The sequence below is a fragment of the Megascapheus bottae genome, chromosome 10, assembly GCF_031878675.1.
Source record: "Megascapheus bottae isolate mThoBot1 chromosome 10, mThoBot2.hap1, whole genome shotgun sequence".
Taxonomy (NCBI): Eukaryota; Metazoa; Chordata; class Mammalia; order Rodentia; family Geomyidae; genus Megascapheus; species Megascapheus bottae.
The window spans coordinates 31732079-31755916 of record NC_143518.1 but is presented as its reverse complement, the minus strand read 5'-3'; the positions used below and the strand labels follow the sequence as shown (position 1 = coordinate 31755916).

Below are 23838 nucleotides of genomic sequence, written 5' to 3'. Positions count from 1 at the left end.
TAAAATTCTGAACCTAAATGGAAAGTTCCTTGAATCTGAGCAGGGCTCCCTGGGGATTCCAATTTCTGAGACTAATTGGTCAGAAATATAGCGACATCCTCTAACTTGCAACTGGCATCCAAAGCAGAGGGTAGGGATTTCTCTTGTTTAAACAAACCTTTAGCCTGTGGAATCTGATACTCCAAGTAAGTGAGTTTCAGAACTGAATTGAGTTGCAGAATGTCTGGCTGGTATCTACTGGAGAATTGATGGGTACACAGAGAAAAACTGCCATGTATGGAGTCATTATTTACTAGGTGGGGAGAAAAGAACAGGAAAGGCAGGTAAGGCTCTTTGACTTGTAACCCTGTATCTCGTTAGCTCCCTATCCTCCAGCAGAGGATGGAAGTATCTGTGGTGAGTGTTTCCAAGAAGCCTACCACATCTGAGGTTCTTCCAGAAGAGCTTGGATCTAAATGTTGCAGGATCTGCCTCCCACAACAAATTTCATCTATCTGCTTGTGAAGGTGTTTTTCAAGGCCCTGACAGACAAGGCAGGGACAGAACAAAATAGGCCAGACTAAATTAGATCAAAGCCATTTTATAGCAAAAGATCCCCTTGAGGTCAGAATTCTGAGTAGTCATGAATTTAGATGAACTTATCCATGCTTTCCTTTAAGTCAGATCAGTCAGCATCTTAAAGCCATGGAATCTAGTAAGCACAAGCAACTTATTTGTCATTAGGTAGTTACAATGTTAGGTAGACACAATGTTAAGGGATTAACAAATTTACTTCCCATAAAGGCTCACCACCTTGTCAGATTTATAGTTCTACTCCATACTGAATCCAAATGTATCACCTCTGTACTGCATCTATAACCTGGGAGGGGACTCTCAAGCCTTAGTTTTATGAAACTAAACATTCTGAGACTCTTAATTTCTTTTAGTCTTGTTTGTTGTAATCATTTCACAAGGTAACTGATTACTCTTTTAGGGGCTCTTTATCTGGTTAGCCAATTATCTCCCAAAATGTGTTTTTTAAAATTATCCAAGTATACTAAATGTGTTCTGATTTGTGGAAAAAGGCACTGGAGTTATATATTATGAACATTATAGCTCTATTCATTCAAGACAGGTCTTTTTGAATTCCATCCAGCAAGCCTCATTTCAAATAACCATGGTTGAATTTTGGAGCCTGATTCAGCTTACTAATGTGCTGTTCTGTTTGTTTATCAGAACCTTTCTGACGAGGAAGAGTATTAACTGCTATGCCAATGTCCTGTCCTATTGTCCTGTCCAGTTGCCCTGTCCAGTTGATTTCACCTGCCTTCTGTGTCTTCATCCAAGTCACTGATAACATTATAGATGATGACAGTCACCCATTCCGTCAACAGGTCATTTATCAAGTAGCTATAATGTGTAGAGCACTCAGGACAGAAACCAAAGGAAGAACTGTACGTACACCAGGATGTATGCTGTACTTACTTGTCCGCTTCCTATAAAATCTTAGTAAGAGGTAAATGTCTTTCAAGAATTAATTATACCCATTAGTCATTTGTTGATCACTTACACTTCTCTTATCATATTAAGAAGCTATGTTAAGGAAACAGGAATTGAAGCCCAACTCTGTTCCTTGAAAGTTTTCCCGTCATTAGTGAGGCAAGCTTTGGCATATAAACCCTTTATAATGCAAAATAAGCAGCATTTATATGTGACAAACGATTCTGATTCAAGTAGAGATGTTAATGTCACTACATTTAAGGTTACTAAAATAAACCATGGATTTTTAGAGCAGAGACACCAGGGGCCTCCTAGAATCACTCTCCTTTGTACCTGCCAATATAAATCTCAACATAGGGAGGGTCTTTTCCTTGGGTAAGTTTACTCTTTGTTGGATCTAACTATTAAAATGACATTCCAACATTCTCCATGTTGAGTTGAAAACTACTTCCTAGTACTTTTCTATTTACAATGCAATTATCCCAGGTTTTGTTAGGTAACTCTGAGTGAATAAATTCGAATAGTCTCTGTGAAGTAAGAAAAAATATTGGTCTGATCTCACCATTTAAAGGCAACAGGTATATCCTCATTTAATCTTTACTTTGGTCAGCCTACACAGATAGTTCCTTCATGAGATGTCATTAGCAAGTTCCTCATCCCTATGCCATTCTTGTTATTCATACTGACTCTGTGGCTCGTATAAAGCTTTACATTCAAGTTATACAAGCTGAATGCTATACAAATTAACGATGTGTAGACCTCCAGTTTGTTGACATCAGCCTCAAAGAGAATGTTCACAACCAAATATACTGCTGAAAATGTGTTCTCAGAAAAGACATGTTGCAGTTCCCTTGCTCTAAACAGTACAAACCTACTAATGGTATGCTTAGGTCCAGTGTTTAATTTTTGTCATGTGGTGGCAGGGGAGGGTGACAAAACAATGTCCCATGAAGATTTTTAACCTAAAATCTGTAAAATTGTACAACAGGGCAGTTAGGTCACCAAGTGACGAAGAAAGGCTAGACTATGGTGTTTACTTCCACCTGGGAGAGAACACCATGGCCCTCCAGGCGTGACTGTCCACACAAGGACAAATTTTCTCCTCAAATTAAAACAAAATCTGGTAAAACATGAGACCACTAGGCGTCGTCCAGTGTAAGCTTCCTGAAAGGCGATAAGCAGAGTCAAGCAAGAATCAGCAAAGAATAAAGAAAAAAAAATCAAACTGCCAAAAAAAATAATCCCACCTCAGGGAAGATAATGAGGCAAAGCCAGCGGCAGTTAGCTGAACAGGCTTTGGGTACGATTGTTTCATTTACTCCCCAACAAAGAACCCATTTAGGTCAATGGGAATGTCACCATTTTGCAATTGTGGAAATGGACATGTGAGAGTTGAGAAACTTGCTCAAAGTCTCTGAGATACAAGCTGCAGCAGCGAGACAAGGCCTCCTACCCAGCTGCTGATCCCTGGCACTTCAACACCATGCACACTAGTGTTTCATGAGTTTATTTATTCTGGAACAAAAAGTCTATGTAAACCTCTATGTCCAGCCCCCTGCTAGTCCTAGGGGGACAAAAAGATAAAGAAAACACATACTATCTCTCATGGAATCTGGCAAGAAAGGCAAACAATCTCAAGCAACAACCATCGAGGGAGAAGCAGAGGGTACATTCACCCAGCACAGGGCCTGAAGGTCTTCTCTGGTGCAGCGGAGTCTACAGAGCATAAAGAACATGCTATAAAGATGGAAGAGTTAAGAGGCCACTACTAGGACTGAAGATATGCTTAATTTGGCCAGGAGCCAGAGACAGTGATACCAGCTAGAGCACAAAGGAGTTCCCAAGGAGCCCAGAGTGAGGTAACAGAAAGTCAAAATGGAAGTTGGGGAGTGGGAATTGCAACAACAACAAAGCCAGCAAAATGGCATGAACATCACCTCACTGAATCTCAAAGAGTCTTAGGAGAAGACAAACACTGTCCAGTGGGGACTCATAATCTGGAATGACATTCTTATGCTTAATTTATTCCTTAGACCCTGCAAAGCCTGTTCTGTAAAATGTTAAAGCCAAGCTCTAGTGACCCACATCTTTCTGTAATTCTAGCTATCCAGCAGGCTGAGATCCTCCTTTGAAGCCACGCCCAGTCTGTGAGACTCATCTCCAATTAACCACCAAAAAGCCAGAAGACCAAACTGGGGCTCAAGTGGTAGAATATTCATCTTGAATGAAAAGGCTAAGGGATAACAGTCCCCAAAATAACAGTAGTCCTCTTCAATTCAAGCCCCAATATCAGCATCTACACATAAAACATTCAAACATCCCCCACTTCTTCTTTCTTCTCCAGTCAGTGTGAGATGAGGACTGGGTAGGTGAGGAAGGATAAATGCATTTTATCCCTTTATGTGACCCACACAGCCTTGAAGACATTCAGTCATCATCACGGACCGAGTTACTGGTTCCAAGTCATTACTCCTGCTGACTACTTTCCACATTTACACATTGTGAACAATGTAGCAAGACTTCGTGCTGAGGGGAGTATATTTCCCAAGACTTTGTAATCCATGTTCGCCATGGGATATCAGCAGACAACGCACACAGTTGTGCTTGTGTGATAGAACATACCTTCTTTTATTTTGCCATTGCCAGATTATGCCTAGTACTCCAGAACAAATCACACAGAAGAAATCTGAACTTGATCTTAGCCTGAGGCTAAACTCACGTGAAGTCAGCAGATTCTGCTTAACTTTGAGAACTTCCGCCGGAAGCAAAGTCACTCTAGACTGTGAATGTATGACTGTGTGTGGTTAGATGCCAGGGAATTTGGGGTGATTTGTGATGCAGCAGCAGCAGCATAGATAGCTAACTGATAACAAGATGACTCTGAACTTTTAAATGAAGTTCCTGAAATACAATCAACTCAGCAAGTGAGGCTGCCCAGGAAGCTGGCCTTCCACAGAAGAAACCAGTTACAGGTGGCCATTCTGCTCCACCATTGCAGCCCTACCCACCTCCCAGTACTCACCCGAGTCTGAAGCCGCTGGGCTCACCAGGCTGAGAAGCTCCCGCTCCTTTTCGTAATCCCCTTTGCAGAGCAGCTGCCCCTCCTTCAGGACAAATTCATCACCCTTCTGAAGCTGTCGCTCACAAACACAGCAGCAGAAGCAGCTCAGGTGGTAAACACTCTTCTGAGCACGCATGACAAACTCATTGGGTGCGATGACCTCAAAGCAGCCTCCACATTTGACAGCGAAGAGCCTAGCAGGAGCAGAGAAAGGGAGGACAGGCAATGTGAGGAAGGGCAGGTTTGGGTTTGAGTCTCCCCTCAGCTCCACAGAAGCACAAGGACTGTCAAGAGCCAGGACAAAGATGCCAGAACTCAGGTTACTGAGTGTGTGTTCGGTCACTCTCAATCAATAACAATCTAGGATGGCCTATGACAAGCCTGAAAGTTACAGAGATAATTTTTCTGTTTTAAATGGTCTGATGACACAATCATTGTTTCAGTAAAAACTCAAACATGGGACTGGAAGTTTGGCCTAGTGGTAGAGTGCTTGCCTAGCATGCATGAAGACCCGGGTTCGATTCCTTGGTACCACATGCATAGAAAAAAAAAAAGCTGGAAGTGGTGCTGAGGCTCAAGTGGTAGAGCTCTAGCCTTGAGAAAGTCCAAGGACAGGGCTCAGGCCCTGAGCTCAAGCCCAGGACTGGCAAAACAAAACAAAACAAAACAAAAAACCCTCAAACATATGTATGAATACAACATGGCTTCAAATATCTCTGGGAAGATCCCATACTATAACATTCATTTTACCATCTCAAGTAAATAGATGTTTCCTTTTTAGCAGAGGTAGTACAGTGTGTGTGTGTGTGTGTGTGTGTGTGTGTGTGTGTGTGTGTGTGTGTGTGTGCATATAAACTCACTTTCTGATTCTCTCCACATACTAGAGAAGCAAAAAGATCAGATAATGTAAGAAAGAACAAAGAGTAGAATGGCCAGAGCCAGCATATAAAGCTATACATCATTCCCCTCTTTAAAAAGGAGAAATGTGCTGACCAAAAGTATATTTAGGGAGCAATAACAGAATGCTCAGCTAGTAAGGTCCACTTTTACAGAGCTAAGGAACTATGAGTACTGCAAAAATATTTTCCTGTAACAGGCTAACTACTGTGATGACCTAAATTGGGGCAAATTCACCTCAAGAACTTACTCACTCACTCATTCATTTATTCTCCTTTCATTTATATAGACACATCCAAAGTGTACCTTGTAGCACTCCATTCACTCCAAGTCTTACTACAGAGGGTGAAAAAGTACCCACCACCCCAGTGGTGTTCTTGTAGTCAAGCATATATTATCTGTTATATGTCAGGCATCATTGCAAGCATAGGAGGATATAATACACATACATTCTCACTCACCCAACCTCACACACTTATGTAAGAACAAGAAAGAAAGAAAGAAAGAAAGAAAGAAAGAAAGAGAGAGAGAGAGAGAGAGAGAGAAAGAAAGAAAGAAAGAAAAAAAGAAAGAAAGAAAGAAAGAAAGAAAGAAAGAAAGAAAGAAAGAAAGAAAGGAAAGATAAAAGAACAAATAACCCATACCTATCCTTAGGGAACTGTCTTTAGGAAACAATATAAGCACAATACAAAGCAATGTCCCATAAACATAAAATAATATAAAGCAGTAGCATATAAGGGATCTATGATATTTCATCACTTTTCAACCATGAAATGGTACCAGTTTATTTCAAAGTCAATATTTATGCACAATATGTTTATCTTGGCAGCTTCCTGGAAAAGGGAATCATTTTCAGATGGTGGAGTGAAGAGGAGATGTTCACAAAGAGACAGAGCACACAGTGATGGGACCATGAAAGAGAGAGACCATTGGAGTTCTTTGAATGAAACAAGCCAAGACTTAGAGCAGGAAATGAAATCACCTATCAACCAACCAGCTGCGCACAAACAGCTTCCTCCCAGGACAGAGGCCAGTCTGCAAGATTGGAAGTGTGTGTGCTAGCTGATTTTCAACACATGCTTTCTGCCACTATATCCATCCCCTCTATTCTTGGCTATGGGGGCACTTTGGAAATACCTATCTTACTACACTTCCTTCTGCCTCTCAACCTCAGAAAGGGGGCAAAATTGGGGGACAGTCTACATGACTGTTACGGGTCCTTTCACTACCAATGAGCCATGTGAGAGCCCCTAAACTAGAATGCCAGGTACCAAGAGACCCTTCTCTGTCCTCCCCCATTTCTCCGGCTCCTCAGTATGGATTTTCTCCTTGCCTGATCTTCCAGACTAACTCTAGTCTCTAAATCTTTACCTTTCCTCCCTCCCTCCTTGCTGGATGACATCCATTGAACAGAAAATCTACCCAGCGCATCCTCGAAACCCAAGTTCCCCAGCCACTGTTTGCCAACCTGAGCAAATGAAACATAGTTTTTCCAGGAGCTGGTCAAAAGCTCTTTGTCCCCCAAACCCCATTTCTCCTCCTCTTCCCCCAGAATGGACTGCTAAGTAGACTACAGGCAAGTGCTCCCAGAGAGGTCAACAAGCATTTGAGAATTGCAGCAGCAGGTGGTAGCATGTGTACTTGGCTTGTCTAACGTCTACCCTGTTAATCTTCTTTTCCTCTCTTGCTCTTTTTCTTCCCACTTTATTTCAACCTCTGCTCCAGAAGTTTGCCCCAAGTTAAAGAAGGGAGGGCTGGAGTGAGCTCAACAAAGAAGACCTGCCATGTTGAATCAGGAGTGGTCAGGGGAAGTGGTAGCAGTTGCCTGGGCTCAAATCTTGTGTTCTTGGTCACAGAGTACTACAGAGCAGAAGAGATAGGCAGTGCTTATGCTCTCTATTCTTAGGTTTCTACACTGGGTCCAAACCTGGTCAACCTCACCTTACTAGCTTGGCTCTTGGAATCTCAGAGCAATTCAAGGAGAAAAAGCACATAAAGTCCACCACCTGGGTGCCAGATGTGTACACAGCTGTACAGTGTGCCACTGTGGACCCAGCTGCCGACGGCACACCTCCCGTAAGTTGTTTTCTCTACGGCTCAGACAAGCAGAGAAAAGGATTTGTTCAAAAGTCTAGGTCATAATTAAAACACAGTCTGTCTCTTCCTAATGCTCTGGATGTGTCCCCCATGGTTCCTTCCCACTCTGAATGCTAATGAGGCTTTGCTCAGGGTTCAGAGCCTGGCAGATTGCTGTGCCCAGGATAGCTGGGCCAGGCTTCCAGAACTGCCAGCTCATCTAGGCAGACATAATATTGTCCTGCTCATCTAACCATCCTAAATTCTCTTAACCTGAATGCTGCTTGGATGATCCTTTAACTCCCCTTCTTTTAACATCCCATTTCCTTATCTGTAGAATGAGAATCATGGAATAGCATCAAGTACAGTACCTATCCCAGAGACTAAGCCCTCAGAACTGTCCTTCCCCAACTAATGACCTTCTGTCCCAAAGGGATCCCTATCCTTAGAGCCACATTCTCCAGTAGGTGGCAGATGTGCTTGGAATAGCACAGAAGAGCACAAAGGATTGAGACCTTATCCACTTAGATTAGGCTCATGGTCACAGAATTTTTTTCTTCACCTTTCTCTTCTCTCCCCTACTCCTGCTGTCTGTCCCACGTGTCATACCAGGCAGGAAGACAGGGACTGGCTGGAATTCCATCCAGTGCCCAGCTTCTACTTCTTGCACAGCCACAAGCTTTGATGTACAGCTGTCAGTCTTGGTGAGACAGTGCACAGAAATGTGGGGCTCACAGGCCCCAATATGACTCAACTTACTCAGATGTTAAAGCCAGTTCTGCTGCCTCACAGGCCCCAATATGACTCAACTTACTCAGATGTTAAAGCCAGTTCTGCTGCCTCTGTCCCTACATCACTAAAAATATGTATCTGGATCACTTTGTGACCTATAAAGGACAGACTAGTTTTAACAATTTTTCTTGGCCCTACCTATCTTTTGATGATTCTAGGTTTTTCTTTGCTCTCCATGGTGGCTCTCAGTGTTCAAGAGTTTCCTGGCACAGAAATCCCTCCTGCCTCGTGTGTGTGAACCCTGCTGTGAGTCCCCCAAGCATTCTCATGGGCCTGGCTTCATCTCTAAATCATAGCATTACCCAGAAAAGTTAACCCAGGGGATGCTGCTGGTTGTGCTGACAGGAAGGCGGAGCATGCTCCTGAGACCAAATCATGGGCCTGATATCCTCTCCCCTCCACAGCTAGATCACCCAAGTCAAGCAGTTTTTCTTTCAACCCGCTGTGTTGTAGGGCACTGCTATGCCTTACACCAGATGTCATGGGAAAAGCAAAGAAGTGAAGGACATGGGACCTGATTCAGGGAAAGGACACAAGTCAGAGTGGGAAGAGCTAGGCCCAGTAAAGACCTGCCTTTACTGGGGAGGGGGAGGTGCAGAGGGAGCTGGACCTTGGATTTCTTGTTTTGTATTTCTTAATGAAAAGTGTTGTCCTAGTCCATTCTTTTATCATGAATGGAGAAAAACCAGTCTCTACTCCCTCATTCCACACCTCACAAAACGATACTGACTGTCCTTAAATCCAGGTCTCCACACAGTGTTTCAGCAGAGCTGATTGGTCAAACAAAATATTTTCCAGTACTATGTCATTCACATTCAGATGAATGTATTTCATGGCCAAGAAAGATTAGATAAACAGATAAGACAGGTGAATAGATATAGAAATATAAAGATGCACACAATAGATTCTTGTGGAACACAGTATGTTGTTCCTAAAATGTGCTTAAAACTTGCCAATCCAGAAAATTTCTCAACTTCTGTATTTTTATGTTTTGGAGACAATGTCTCAAGAGCAGATATGTACAAAGGACTGAAGAGACATTGAGAGGTGAGGGTGTACCACGGTACTGCAGGGTTCCTAGTGGCAGCACACTAAGAAATCAATGGCAGGATGTTGGTGTCTGATCTTGGGACAATCACACACCCCCATTCCAAACACATGGGGATCCTCATGTGTTCCCTCATACTATATCACCGCAAAAGGGAAAACAGCCGGTGGAGACCAGAAAAGGGGATTTAACTTTTATGGAATACTTAATCAAGTGTCAGGAATTGTGATGATCCTTCAGTGGATGATGACATTAGGGGGAGTGGGACTATTGTATGAACTCAAAGTGGACATCATCTTTCACTTCAGCCAGGCTGGTGATGCCTCACCTCCACAGGAAGTGGAAAGAGACTCTGGGGTGGGCGATTCATGAGTCCTATTCTCACTTCTCTTCCACATCCTCTCTAGCATTGTCCTCATAGGAGAAACAGAAGAAGTATCAAGCAGTTGAAATGTCAGCCTTAGCTCATGAGAGGATTCTGGGTAGATGCTGGGTTTTATAGGAGGTTCTAGTAGACTCAGGTAAGCATGCAAAAGACAGGAGTTAAAAATAAAGTTGATCACTTTGGGGCTGGGAGTTTAGCCTAGTGGTAGAGTGCTCACCTAGCATGCACAAAGACCCAGGTTCGATTCCTTGGTACCACATACATAAAAAAAGCCAGGAAAGGTGCTGTGGCTCAAGTGGTAGAGCTCTACCCTTGAAAAAGCCCAAGGACAGTGCCTAGGCCCTGAGTTCAAGGCCCAGAACTGGCAAAAAAAAGTTGATCCCTTTTGACTCCTCATCTCAAGCACCTTAAAGCCTATCCTCATTTCAATAAGGTTAGGAACAAAGAGTTACTGACCAAGCACCATCATGTGAGAGTCTACTCTGACTCCATGGAGATGGAAAATGCCATTATTTTTGTTAGAACTGTAATCATTGGGTTCTCAAGGTGTAATCAGAAATTTAGACCAATGAGGAAGGGGTTGCATTGGCAAGGACTCAAGGAAGCTCACAGCGACAAGGAGGCAATGATGTGGTATTAAATAAATTCAAAAATTCAAATCCAAGACCCTATTCTCCCACTTAATTACGTAACTTTGATCAAGCAAGAAAGTTTAAGTTTACTCACCAGGAAAATGACCTACTTTCTAGAGTTTCAATGAGAGGTAACTAAAGTTATTGATACATGATAAAACCTCTGGTTTTATCCATCCTAGTGGTGATGATGACGATAATACTGATGATGGATTTCTTAAAGTTGACAATGAAATACAGGAGAGAAACAGGCTTCAAGAAAAAGAGCAGGACTTGTAGCCAGACTATCACACAGAATTAATCTAGATTTACTTGTGATAGTCAATGTTACATGTCAACTTGACTGGATTAGGAATGCCGAGATAGAAGGTAATACACTATTTCTACATATCTTTGTGAGGGTGTGTCTAGAAGAGAATGGAATCTGCACCAGGAGACCACAAGAATAAATCACCTCATCCCATAGAGGTAAATACCATCCAAGGCTCCCAGCTTTAGACTGCAAAACTTACATAAGCAGTCCTCCTAGTTCTCAGGATTCCTTTGAACTAGCAAGTATATTATTGGCTCCCCTAGTTTTCCAGCTCACAGATAACATCGCAGGACCTCTTGGCCTCCATCATCACATGAGCCCATTTTCCTAATAAATCCTCTCTTATATCTCTATCTTATTTACTGGTTTCCTCTAGCAAACTTTGGCTAACACAATCAAAAGTTCTAACATGGTTGATGAACATAGCTTCTTGTTCTATAATCAAAGTAAAAACCAGGAAGGAAGCTGGCACTCTATGTTCTACTTGGCACCATATATCTGATGTTTTTACCCATGAATTCCCTTGACCCCCTCCTTCACCTTCTGCCCCACTCAATACATTCGATATAGACACCTACTGTCCCCACCTCTACCCTCCAGGAAGGTGACACAACTTCCCCCACATACAAGAATGCTATAAATCATGGCAGCCTTTGTGAACTCAGAGCCATTCCAGTGCAAGGGCTTCAAGACTCTTGAGGCCTGAGCAGGACTATAATGCGGGCATACATTACAACCCTCCAGAAAGTTCCTGACCCAGAACTACATTTGGAAAAAAAAAAAACAAGACCTGAATGAACATTGATGTAGAGTCCTGTAGTCTTAAAGGAAGATACTCAGTATGTCCAACTGAAGAATGGGAGATGAAATAAACTCAGTTTCTACCCTCTCCACCAGGAGGCAGCATAGCAGCATTCATTAAGTGCCATGTTGACTTGGTAACCGGAGGTCATCCCAGGCAGAGACAGGAGCTGGCCATAAGCCAAAACTTGTCTGCTGGAAAATCTGCTGCTGGGAGTCTGGGAGACCATGTGGCTAAACTGAAGGAGAGATGGTGAGAGAGAGAAGTATTCAAAAGTTTTGGGAACCAAAAGCATGGCTTGTGGCCTTAGAAGTAGTGACACAAGCCACCTTGTCAGCTGGCCCAAGGTCTCTGTCCTTGAGGCTGAGCCAACAGCACCACAATAAGCAACTGGGCACATGGTTGTAGGGGCGGTGGGAAAGTCTGCAGGGACAATAGAAGTGGTGAGATCTTCTATGGGAGACAGTCTTGTGATTCTGCAGTGATTAAACACACACACACACACACACACACACACACACACACACACACACACAGTAAGTGGTAGGCAGAGCCAATTAGAGTTTCTGTCTCTCGGCAGCTCCTTGGGAGCTACATGGAGGACCATACAATGGGATGACGTAGTGGGGGAGAGGAAGGTTGTGATGCCTGTGTGCCCCCGATGCCTGGGAAGGAGCTCAGGGCAACATGTGGGATTCTCTACCTATCACAAAGGTTGCTTGAAGTAGAAGAACCCCTACTTTCCCTGGAATCACAAGAATCCCACTCTGGTCAGCAAGACATACTAGGAAAAACACAGTCTCATATAACCTGCATTCAAATCTTGGTCATACCCTTTATGAATGACTAGTTACAGACTCTTGAATCCTCAACTTGTTTATCCTCAACTTGAATGATATCATGACTATACTATATTTCAGAGATGCGATAAGACAATATGTTTGAAGTACCTGACACACAGTAGCTGCTCTTCTAAGTAGCGCCTATTACTCCTCATTACTGAAGTTAATTTAACATATCTGGCTGTGAAAATATTTGTACAAGATAGTATCTTTTAAGAGAGTCAAGTGAGGCAGAAACAAAACTTCATATGTTATCACAACCCTTTGTTCTTCATTACTGTAACTAATTAAATCAACTTCCATAAGCTATAATGTTACTGGGGAAGTGACCAACAAACAAACCAAAGACGCCAAACACTTGAGAGGAGACAAGGTGCACCTCATTCAGACACTATGGTTATGATTTATGCTAGGCCACAGCAAATATTGATACCAGCTACCCACTGCTGAGTAACACCTCATTCATTGCCTAACACCTGACATATGTTCAGGAAGTCAGCAGCTCCATGGCTAGATGCTTGGCCTGAGCCATCAGTTGCTATTTGGTTAATGATGACATTATCTGGCAAATATTTGGAGCAGATTTTCCCTCCTTATCTTTTCAGTCCTCAGATGACTTCTTATTGAGGTCACCAACCACTGTGTGGCCCTGCATTTAGACACTAATGTTACCACCTCACTACCCTAGCTGTGCAAGCTCCCAGAAATCAGTTGATCTCTCCCCTCATCTTACAAATGGGGTAGGGTATGGGGGATAAGAAGCCAAAGACCAACAAGGAGCAGTGTGCTGGACCACAAAGAAGCTACATTAATCAAAAGAACTACAGCCAGGGCTTTAGGTTCAACCAGTGATGAAGAAACGAAAGAAGCTAAAGTAAAGTCCAGCTAGGGATTGGAACAGATGAATCCCTCAAACTCTGAGGAGCTGAATACGTGAACAAAAGGCAGACAGTGCGTTTTCTTTCCTTGAAAGATTATTCTTCCCTCTACCTTTGCTTCTTTACCAAAACTTTTAAACTCTGTCTATGAATCAGGCTTTAGAGCAAGAGACTGTGGTCAAAGCATGAATTCCAGTAACACAAGCCAAGGTGGCAAGACTTAAGAGTATAGGCTTCTTTCCATATTGTCACACAAACATGCAAAAATGGTCAGAGACATAAAACAGGCATAGGGAAAAATATGTTTTCTTTTTAAGAAGCTAAAGGTTTGGTTTCCTTTAGAAATGCCAGCTTTTCTTTCTCTTGATCCTCATTAGCCTCCTGGGACACTCTTAACATACCCAGCAAACAACAGAGATGGGGAAGGAGGTATTTTTTGCTGATATTCTGGGCACAGATTCCTATTGTTCCACAAGTTTTGGCTTGGCTGCATGGCCTATGGCCAATACGACATATATTCTTACAAAGAATGTATGTTCCTGTGCATCTATGAAAGTGTGTGTGTGTGTATGTGTGTGTGTGTATGTGTGTACTTATTATTAATGATGTTTTGATGGGAAAGTCTCTGGCCCTCAGCAGGGGGCAACAGTGAGCTCTCTATGAATCCTATTCACTGAGGTCACCATCACTCTTCATTCATGATTACTATTGTGCTATATGTCAAGAAGCAAAGAAGAAGAAGAAAAGCCATATTGTTACAACCCAAGGCCCCCCTCACAGAACGAACTGGTAGCAACAGCACAGCATTACAACTAGATTCATTCTAAAGTCCAATAGATGTGCTCCTGAGGCATCTGGTGCATTGCCTATTTGGGGCAGTACCTCAGCCTCAAGAATTATTCCTGTCTTCTTCTCCCCTCACACACCACACCCATTCTCACAGAATGGAAAACATTTCAAGGAAAGAAAAATACCCACCGCCAAATATTAAAATCTCCCACGGTCTGAAAATCAATTGCAGCTCTGATCATCTTTCCCTTTTCATGTGAAAGAGGAAAAGCATCTCTAGATTGAGTGAATTTCCAGAATGCCTTTGGTTCGAGGGCCTCAATGTAGCTGCCAGCTTGTGTAACATCTCAGCTCTGATGAGAGTTACCTGTGTTGCCTGTCACTTTGTCCTTCTCTTAACTGAGACAAAAGCAACACCACAGCAGGGCTTCAAATTCCATACTCACTCCCCAAATCCAACAGCCTGGAATGCATGGACAAACACTCTGGGTAGAGCCTTCTTACCACCAGATTATGTTGTCTTCTTCCCTACTAGACTTCAGTTTTCTATATGATCAAATTAACCCAGTACAAGTGACGCAATCCTTGTTTCTCAATGTTTCTTCATTTCTACCCCAGTGGCTTATTCTTCAATTCTCTCCCTACCTACCCAACTTTGTTTCTTCACAGTAAAAACTGGAAGCTACCATACCTACAAGGGTGACTATAATGAAAAAGGGGGAAAAGTAACACGTATTGTGAAGAAACTGTCCGTGGGAACATCAGATGGTATCACCACTATAGAATATTGTATGGAGACTCCTTTAAAAACTAAAGATAGTAAATTCTGAAAACATTGTTGTTTCCAATAATATGAGACAGGTTCAGCTGATGAAGTCACTTTATTCCTCACATTTCTCCTACTTCTAGACAAGAATCAAAATGCAAGACCCAAGCCAGTCGCTGGTGGCTCATGCCTCTAAATCTAGCTACTCAGGAGACTGAGATCTGAGGATTGTTCCTCAAAGCCAGCCTAGGCAGGAATGGCCGTGAGACCTGTCTCCAATTAATCACCAGAAATTGGAAAGTGGATCTGTGGAGAAAGTATGGGGCACTAGCTCTGAGTGAAGAAGCTCAGGGAATAGTACCCAGGCCCCACAACTGGCAGAGAAAGAAAGAAAGAGAGAGAGAGAGAGAGAGAGAGAGAGAGAGAGAGAGAGAGAGAGAGAGGAAGAAAGAAAGAAAGAAAGAAAGAAAGAAAGAAAGAAAGAAAGAAAGAAAGAAAGAAAGGAAGGAAGGAAGGAAGGAAGGAAGAAAGAAAGAGATCCTAGCAGAGGATTACAATAGCTCAAACCCTAGATACATAAGGCCTTATAGGATGAGACCAAATTAATGGACCTCCAAGACATGGAAACAAGAGCTTAATTATAAATGATTGTTACTCTTTTTGTATTATGTTTTTCTCTCTTCTCTTGTGTTGCCCTTTGGTTAATCTCATATTGCTACAGTATCCCATTTTGTTACCTGGTATATTATATAGATGCTTACTTGTTTATTTGAAATAGGAGGGGGAAAATGAGGGGAGGGGTGAGGGGAGAGAAATGGAGACAAAAAAATAAGAAGGGATGGCCGGGACTTTGGCCTAGTGGTAGAGTGCTTGCCTAGCATGCACGAAGACCCGGGTTCGATTCCTTGGTACAACATACTTAGAAAAAGCCAAAAGTGGTGCTGAGGCTCAAGTGGTAGAGTTCTAGCCTTGAGAAAAATCCAAGGACAGTCCTTAGGCCCTGAGCTTAAGCCTAAGACTGGCAAAAAAAAAAAAAAGAAGAAGGGATATCAATGTGTGAGAAGTAATGTACCCTCTATCTAGCAAATATAACTGTAATCCCTTTATACATTGAAATAAAAAATTATAAAATAAAAAAATACCCAGAGACAAGCCTAGCCATATTGGTACTAAGAGAATGAAAACTACCTGTTACCAGTGCACAGAAAGGTGAATTCTTGAAAATTTTCTTCCTGAGTGACAGAACCAACCATGAACCTCCTAATTCTTCCTTTTAGTGAGAAAAAATAATAGCTATCTGTAACTAGTCCATAGTTATCGGGATGAATAGTAATAGGAAATGCAATCCCACTCAAAATTCTTCATTCTGGCTTGCAGAGGTCCTGTTTGCAGAACTCAGATCCCACCCTCCTATCTAAGGCCAACTCATCCACTCAGCCACTGGACTTCGTAAGTTTGTGCTAACTTACTCAAAACTATCCTGTGATCCCCTCCTTTCCAAATGGATTACATATGTAGGGGATTTGTTTTTCTCCCATTTTGGACAAAAATACCTTTCTGTTGATCTATTCTGTTCCTTCACCACCTACTTCCTTGTCTGATAACATGTGCAGAAAAGACATTTTGAGAACTTACTTTTGTTTGTTACTCTCCAGTTCCTCTACCTTAGGGCAAGTCCAGTTCCATCCTTTCTAATATAATTCCTAATAAAGACCATGATTACCTTTGGTAGTCTTATCTAGAACTATTACTTTAAATATGCATATGCTGAATAATGTTTCCATTTCTTCTCTACCTTGTTTTCTAAATTGTATTTGATAACCAATTCCTTCCTTTTTTTTTTGGCAGGGAGGCAGTGCTAGGGATTGAACTGGGGTCCTCATGTTTTCTAGGCTAGCACTCATCACTTACATCACACCTCCGAGAGAATTTTGCTTTTAGTTTTACTTTTTCAATTAGGGCTTGCACTTTTTGCCTGGGCCTATCTCTGGCTATGATCCTTCTGCCTCTGCATCCCAAGCAGCTAATATTCTAACTATGAATCGTCATATCTAGTGACTGGTTTTCAATACAGTGTCTCAATAAATCTTTTCCTAAGCTGGCCTTGTAGCTATCTTCCTATTCTGCCTTCTAAATACCTGGGATCACAAACATGTGTCACCATGCGTACCCCCAGGTATGGTTCAAATCATTGTGCTATTTATACAGAATTATAGAGTACACTGTGATCATTTGATACATGTACACAATATAGTGGTCTCAGCAGAATTGCTATTTCCAGTTCTTCAAGCATTTTTATTTATTTTTATTAAACATGCCACTGTCCATATACATGTAGGGTACCGTGTGGTATTTCGTAATTCCCAACTTAAAAAAAATCAAACACAGAACTTATGAGGTTTCAGCTGTGTACAGTGGCTCATGCCTGTAATTCTAGTTACTCAGGAGGCTGAGAGCTGAGGATCAAGGTTCAAAGCCAGCCTGGACACAAAAGGACCTGAGACTCTTATCTCCAAATAACCCCTAGAAAATGAGAAGTGGGACTTGGCTCAAGGGTAGGGTGGTAGCCTTGAGCTTAAGAGCTCAGGGACAAGGCCTAGGCCAGGGGTAGGGCCGTAGCCTTGAGCTGAAGAGCTCAGGGATAGCACCCAGGCTGAGTTCAAGCCTCATGACCCACAAAACAAACAAACAAACTTGTGAGGTTTCCCACTTGTTTCTTCCTGGCTCAGACCTGATCCAACCACAGACTCCCCCCACCCCCGACCCTCATGTGCCCCAGTGGCACCTAGATCTCTCCTGTTGTTTACAACAAGCATCCCAGAGTCCTTCCTGCTCCTCTCCTCACACCTCAGATCCTGCTGGTCAGTAAGTTACTCCTGTGCTACAGTCAAACTTGCTGCTTCTTATCTCTCTGCTGCTCTACATCAGCACCAAGTGACCACAGTAGTCTCCTGATAGGTCCACCGGCCTCCTCCTCCCTCATTCCTCCTTCCTCCTGGGTTTTGAATACACAACCAGCTTATCCCACCCAGAACTAGATCACATCGTGCCACTCATCTGCTCAAAATTCATTTTCATTTTACACATGAGAAAACACAGACTTACAAAGGTGTTGGGAATCTAATTAAATCTGCCATTGTATCACTGCCCAGCTTACCTCTGAGGATTCTGCCAGTCATATGGTAGGATGGGACTTTGTAAACTATATGTAAGCTCCATGCTTACATAGAGTAACCCTACCACCAAGCTCCTGAGAGAGCTGAGTGAGTGAGATTATCATTTGTTTTAGTAACGAGGTTGCCCTCCACTTCTTGAAAGAGAGCCTAGCCTCTGCGAGCAACACCCAGACCAGCTCTAACCCAGGAGAGCATCAACCTGAGAATTTACACTGAAACAAACAAGCAGAAACTGGGTGAAAGTGGCATTATTACCAGGAGGCAGGATAGCTGGTGTATACAACAGCCAAGCTCAAGTGGTAACACCAGATACACTTCCTCCCAGGTAGGAGGCCGTTCTGAGTGAATTGAAAGAGGGCCTTTGACAGTAGGTTGACCTCAACCTCCACAGGAAAAGAGAAGTCACAACACACTGGTAAGCAGAGGCATGATACAAAGGGGAAGAATACTGTTGAAAGGACACCTCTGGGGTGAGCACGAAGAACAGGTGTGAGAGGAGGCCAGAGGAGGATGGGCCACCCTACTGTGATTCCAGCCCAGGCCAGCCCTGCTTCCCAGCATGACTTCTCCCTTTCAGCATTAACAATAGCTGCCATCTCCTTCCCACCTCCAACAAAGTGGCTTCTCCAGAGCAGCCACTGGAGCTCTCCATCCCACAGCCTTTCCCTCTTCAGTTTCTGCTTCACCAAGAACACTCTCTGTGCTGGGCAACACCTCCCTTCTGGGGGGTGATCTATGATTTATCCAAGCCAGGGAGACCTCTGCCCTCTTTGTCAATATTTAGTCCCACACATTATGGCTGAAGAGATTTTAAGGAGGACCAACGGAAGTTTGGGATGGGTTCTCCTTCCCAGGATTAGGCCAACAACGAAGACAGCTACAGCCTCAGCCCCTTTAAGTCTTGGACTCTTGTCAATGAAGGATGATAGAAAGCTAGCTGTAGGCACTGAGTACAATCTAGATGATATCAGCAACACCCCAAGAATAGAAAGTAGAAACTGAAAATAGCCTTAACCCTGATGACACTGCCAATCCAACACAGTCATATTTGCCTCCAAACTGCAGGCTTGATGAGAAGAACTCATCTACAGCATTTCAGCCCCATCTACTTACAGGCTAATACCTTGTAACTCATTATGTTGACCTATGCTTCAGTCTCAGAGCTGACCTGTGACTCCTCTTGATGTGGCCCATCCTGACATATGGTTCCTGCTGGGCAGACCTCAATAAAAGGCATAGAATCTTCACTGGCACTGAGATGGAAATGAATAGCCAAACTAGAGAAGAAAGAGCAGGTAAGGCCAGAGACTGCCCATCCTCATCAAAACACTTTTACTCTTGCTACGGGGGAGGGAGACACATCTGGCAAAATCCCACTGTCAGAGTGAGGTCTCAGACCCTGGCTGAATCATCTACAGCCATTCAACTCACCAAGAATCTCAATATTCCACATCGAGTAGAAAGATTCCCTCCCACCAGCCCGGCTGGGGCGTGACAAGCAGGGTCCATTCCCTGCCAGATCTTCCCTGCCTATCATGCTTTATGGACACAAAAACAAATTCCACCATATGTTAAAGTTAATTGCAAACAGTTGTTGCTGAAGAGAGCTCCATTTTTCACGAGCCCGCAGAGATCTGGTTACACCGGTGACTGAAGCATCAACTAGCCTTGTTTGCTCACTGGATGCAGCGGGGCCAAGGCAAGGGTGCAGTGGAGTTGTGGAAGGGACCCTGGCTTATCGCACCCTCCCTTTCAGCATATTCCCATTGACTCAGACAAGTGTATCTCCCAGGAACCTTGCCTCTCTCAGACAGGGGATCACCATGGGGAAGAAATGATGACAGGAGAAAAAGGATGAGGAAGGACTGGAGGTCAGCTGGCTGTGCTCCACTGTCTGGCAAGAACTGACAGAGAAGCTTGGCAGCCTCTGGGGATGCAGAACAGTCCTGCTGGTTTCCTAGAAGTCTAGGAGGGATCTACAAGCCATAGTCATGCACGCTGTGGTTTAGGAGGAAGACCTGCAGTGCCCCCAGCTTACAATGGGGGAAGTTCACAAACAGTGTGGACAGTTAGAAGGGTGGGACTCATCTCCTGTGAAAGTTGTTTTCTGTGGCTCAGAGAGGCATTAACAAGCACCTCCCTGGCAGCAGGAAGAGGAAATAGGAGTTTCCAGGGCTCAGCTGATGCAATGCACCCACATTTCCACTCATCCCGAGAGCATTTTGTGGTTTGAATTTGCACCAACTGAGCTGGAAACACGAACCAGGAGGAGCCTCAGCTTTTAGGGTCTTGGCTCAGGAAGGGGCAAGCCCTGAGGAACCCCCAGAGTTGTTCCTTGTACTCACTATTCAGGCAAGTCAAGTTGAATGTGAATGGCAGAGGATTCTCTGAGCAGGCTCCTAGAGGATGGATGGGCGAGAGCAGCAGGTCAATAAATGACGCATCATTGCCTCACTCCCGGTGAGTAAAAGGTAAGATCTATAGGGAAGAGCTGGCTTGGCCAGCTTCACAGGAACCAAACACCATCCAGTGGGCACATCCTAATAGCCCTTCCCTAGATCCGCAGGCTTATATACACACGGAGCTGATTTAAGCCAGTTGATTCCAACACATAGACCACGTGCCTAGAAAATCACCTGTCAAAAAAAGTCAAATCAGGATTGTTGCCTCTCCACTGAAACCTATCTCACCATCTTACCCAATAGTGTTCTTTATAATTCTCCTGTTGTGTCAGTTTGACATCAGAACATCACCCCCACAAAATACATTCTGACACTTGGTTTTAGGCCATCTTACTCACAATAAGCATTCTTTTAAGAATCATATTTTTGTCTTTATTCAAAAACTAGTATTCAGTCCAATAAGCCAGACTGCTTTATGATTAGTAGCATTAGTAAGGAGGATATTTCACACTTTTAAAGATATTATCCCTTTTGTTGAAACAGGCATTTCTAATGTGATTTAATGAAAGGTTGTAACAAGAGCAATGTCTACTTGCACAATGTCCTATGTGGCCTTTGATCTGGCATCATTTGAAGACCATGGGACTTACTTTTGGGAGGCACAAAGTATAGCATAAAGAAAACGAAGCATACTCATATCAAGCATTTAGTTTCTTTATGCTCATTATGAATTTTTGATTTATCCTGCATGAAGTATGCAGCAAGCTCAGTTCTTAGCTTCTTAGTTCATATCTACCTGTTGATAGGTAAGAGATACATAGCTGCACCTTGTCTCTTCATAAACTTCACACATCTGTCTATACTGCGCGGTGTCGCCAAATTGCTATAGCTTTAAAAGGGCTAACCTGAGAACTAGGAGTGGTTAGAATACAGTTGAATAGGAGTAATTCAAAGGTTCATTGATTAGTTCTCTTGATGCTTTACTGTGATGCAAAGTATGCGAGATCTCCAAAATATCTTATAAAGGTTCTTCTATTAAACCTTAGGCATTTGATTTGTATTTCTGATGCTTTTAATGTACTTTTTTGAAAGATTTTATTAATGCTGATTTTTTGTTTTAACCATTTTTATTATAATTAATAGAAGGGTTACATTACATTCACCAGATAGAAGGTGCATTACTTCACAAACATTGATACCCTTTCTCATGACATGGTCCCCATTTCCTTCCCTTCCCCCCCACTCATCTTGATTTCCCCCCTTCCCTATCCAATTTCAAATAACCAATTAAGCACATATATATAAAATATATCAGATAACAAGGTGAAATATTGGAACAATATGAAATAACCAAGGGACAGCGAAAGAGATGAGAGATTACATAGTACATTAAGGACAACAGTCACTCATTATATGGCTTTTATTTCCTTATCCTGGAGGTCCTTACATTTAGTGTCATATTATATAGCCATATCTTTGCTATGGTAAATAGTGCTGCTGTGAACATCATTGTGCTAGTGGATTTAGTATGTCCTTGTTTCTGGACCATTGGGTAAATGCCCAGTAGTGGAGTTGCTGGGTCATAGGGGAGTTCTATGTTTAGTCTTTTGAGGAACTGCCATACTGCTTTCCATAGTGGTTGAACGAGTTTGCATTCCCACCAACAGTTTAACACTGATTTTTACATCATATTTCTAATGTCATGTTTAACAAACAAGTATTCAAGAAGGTTATTTCCCTATGCAATCACTGGCACATAGATTTTAGAACATAATTAAAATTAAGCTGAGGGTCGTTATGTCATATGTATATATCAATTTATATAACATTATGTCTACAGAGTATATATCCCATCATAGGTTTTTATGTCTATGTTTATATCTCCAAGAGCATGTCCATAACCTTGGGTACCCGAATATTGAGTCATCATTCTTATACTGTTTGGATCTAATATCCACATATCAATGAGACCATGCACCTTTTGTTCCTTTGGTCCTGACGTATCTCACTCAACTTCCTAGCAGATGCCATTATTTTAGTCTGTTGACTATGAAGAATTCCATTGTATATATGTACCATATTTTTTGTATCCATTCATCTGCAGTAGGGCATCTGGATTGTTTCCATCGCCTGGCTATTGTGAATAGTACAGAGATGAACATGGCTGATCAGGTATCCTTATCATATCCTGGGTTATGATGCTCAGGATAGATGCCCAGGAGTGGTATGGCAGGATGGCAGGGAAGGCCTATTTTCAGTTCTTTGAGAAACCTCCAAACTGCATTCCAGAGTGGCTGTACTAGTTTATGTTCCCAACAGCAGTGCAGTAGGGTTCCTCTCTCTCCACAACCCCACCAGCATTTGTCGCAGTCTGAGTTCAGAATATTGGCCATTCTAGTTGGGGTAAGGTAGTATCTTAGGGTTTATTTTCTTTGCATTTTATTTCCTTTATGACCATGGATGATGAGCATTTTTCATATTTTTTTTTACCATTTTAACCTCTTCTTTTGATAAGTCTCTCTTTAGTTTCCTTATCCATTTAGTGATTCATTTGTTGGGTTTGGGGAGGTGAGGGGATTTGTTTCTTGAGTTCCCTGAAGATATTGCATATTAAGCATTTATCAATTTTATCAATTGGATATTAAGCATTAATCAATGGAGCATCTATTGTTTTAAGTCACCCCATGATATACTATCACCAAAACACTTATTATCCTCTTTCTAAGAAAAGAAACACCTCTACCTAGAAGTTAAGAGCATAAATAATGCAAAAAGCCAAATGGTCATACAGAAGTTAAGCAAGAGTTCAAGATGAAGTGTGAGATGACATTTAATAGTACCATTCACATATCAGGTACCACAGAATGCATCACCAAGAGGTCATCAGTAAGATCACCAAGAGCTGCCATAACAGTGCCAGATGAGGACAAGAGACCACGAGTTGCTTGGCATTATGGTTCAGGCCTGTAATCCTAGCTACTCAGGAGGCCAAGATCCAAGGATCATAAAGTTCAATGCCAGTCCTGCATTGGCAGGTAAATCCATAAGACTCTTGTCTCCACCTAGTCACATAAAGAGCCAGAAGTGAGGCTATGGCTTAAGTGGTAGAGTGTTAGCCTTGAGCAAAAGTTGCTCAGAAACAGTGCCAGGCTCAGAATGCAAGCCTCATGACCAGCGAGAGAGAGAGTGAGAGAGAGTGAGAGAGTGAGTGAGAGAGAGAGAGAGAGAGAGAGAGAGAGAGAGAGAGAGAGAGAGAGAGAGAGAGAGAGCGAGAGAGAGGGGGGGGAAGGAAGGGGGAGAGGGAGAGAGGTGCATTGGTCACATTTTACCTAACCTTTATGTGCTCTTTTTTTTCTTTTTAATAACAGGGGAGTTGTTAAGCAGGCTTTCTATGACCTGAGCCACTGGAGCCATACTTCCAGCCCTTTTTGCTTCTGTTGTTTTGGGGACAGGACTCTGTGCTTTTGACCAGACTGGCCTAAACTATGGACCTCCTACTT

At 42.7% G+C, this 23838-nt stretch overlaps 1 protein-coding gene across 1 annotated transcript in view; it reads right to left on the bottom strand.

The window, feature by feature from the left end:
• Lmx1a (LIM homeobox transcription factor 1 alpha) overlaps positions 1-23838 on the bottom strand; it is a 133525-nt gene that overhangs the window by 35719 nt on the left and 73968 nt on the right. Inside the window, exon 3 of the mRNA XM_090339794.1 lies at positions 4502-4734. Coding sequence (XP_090195920.1) covers positions 4502-4734 — 233 coding nt within the window. The remainder of the gene's footprint in view (positions 1-4501; positions 4735-23838) is intronic.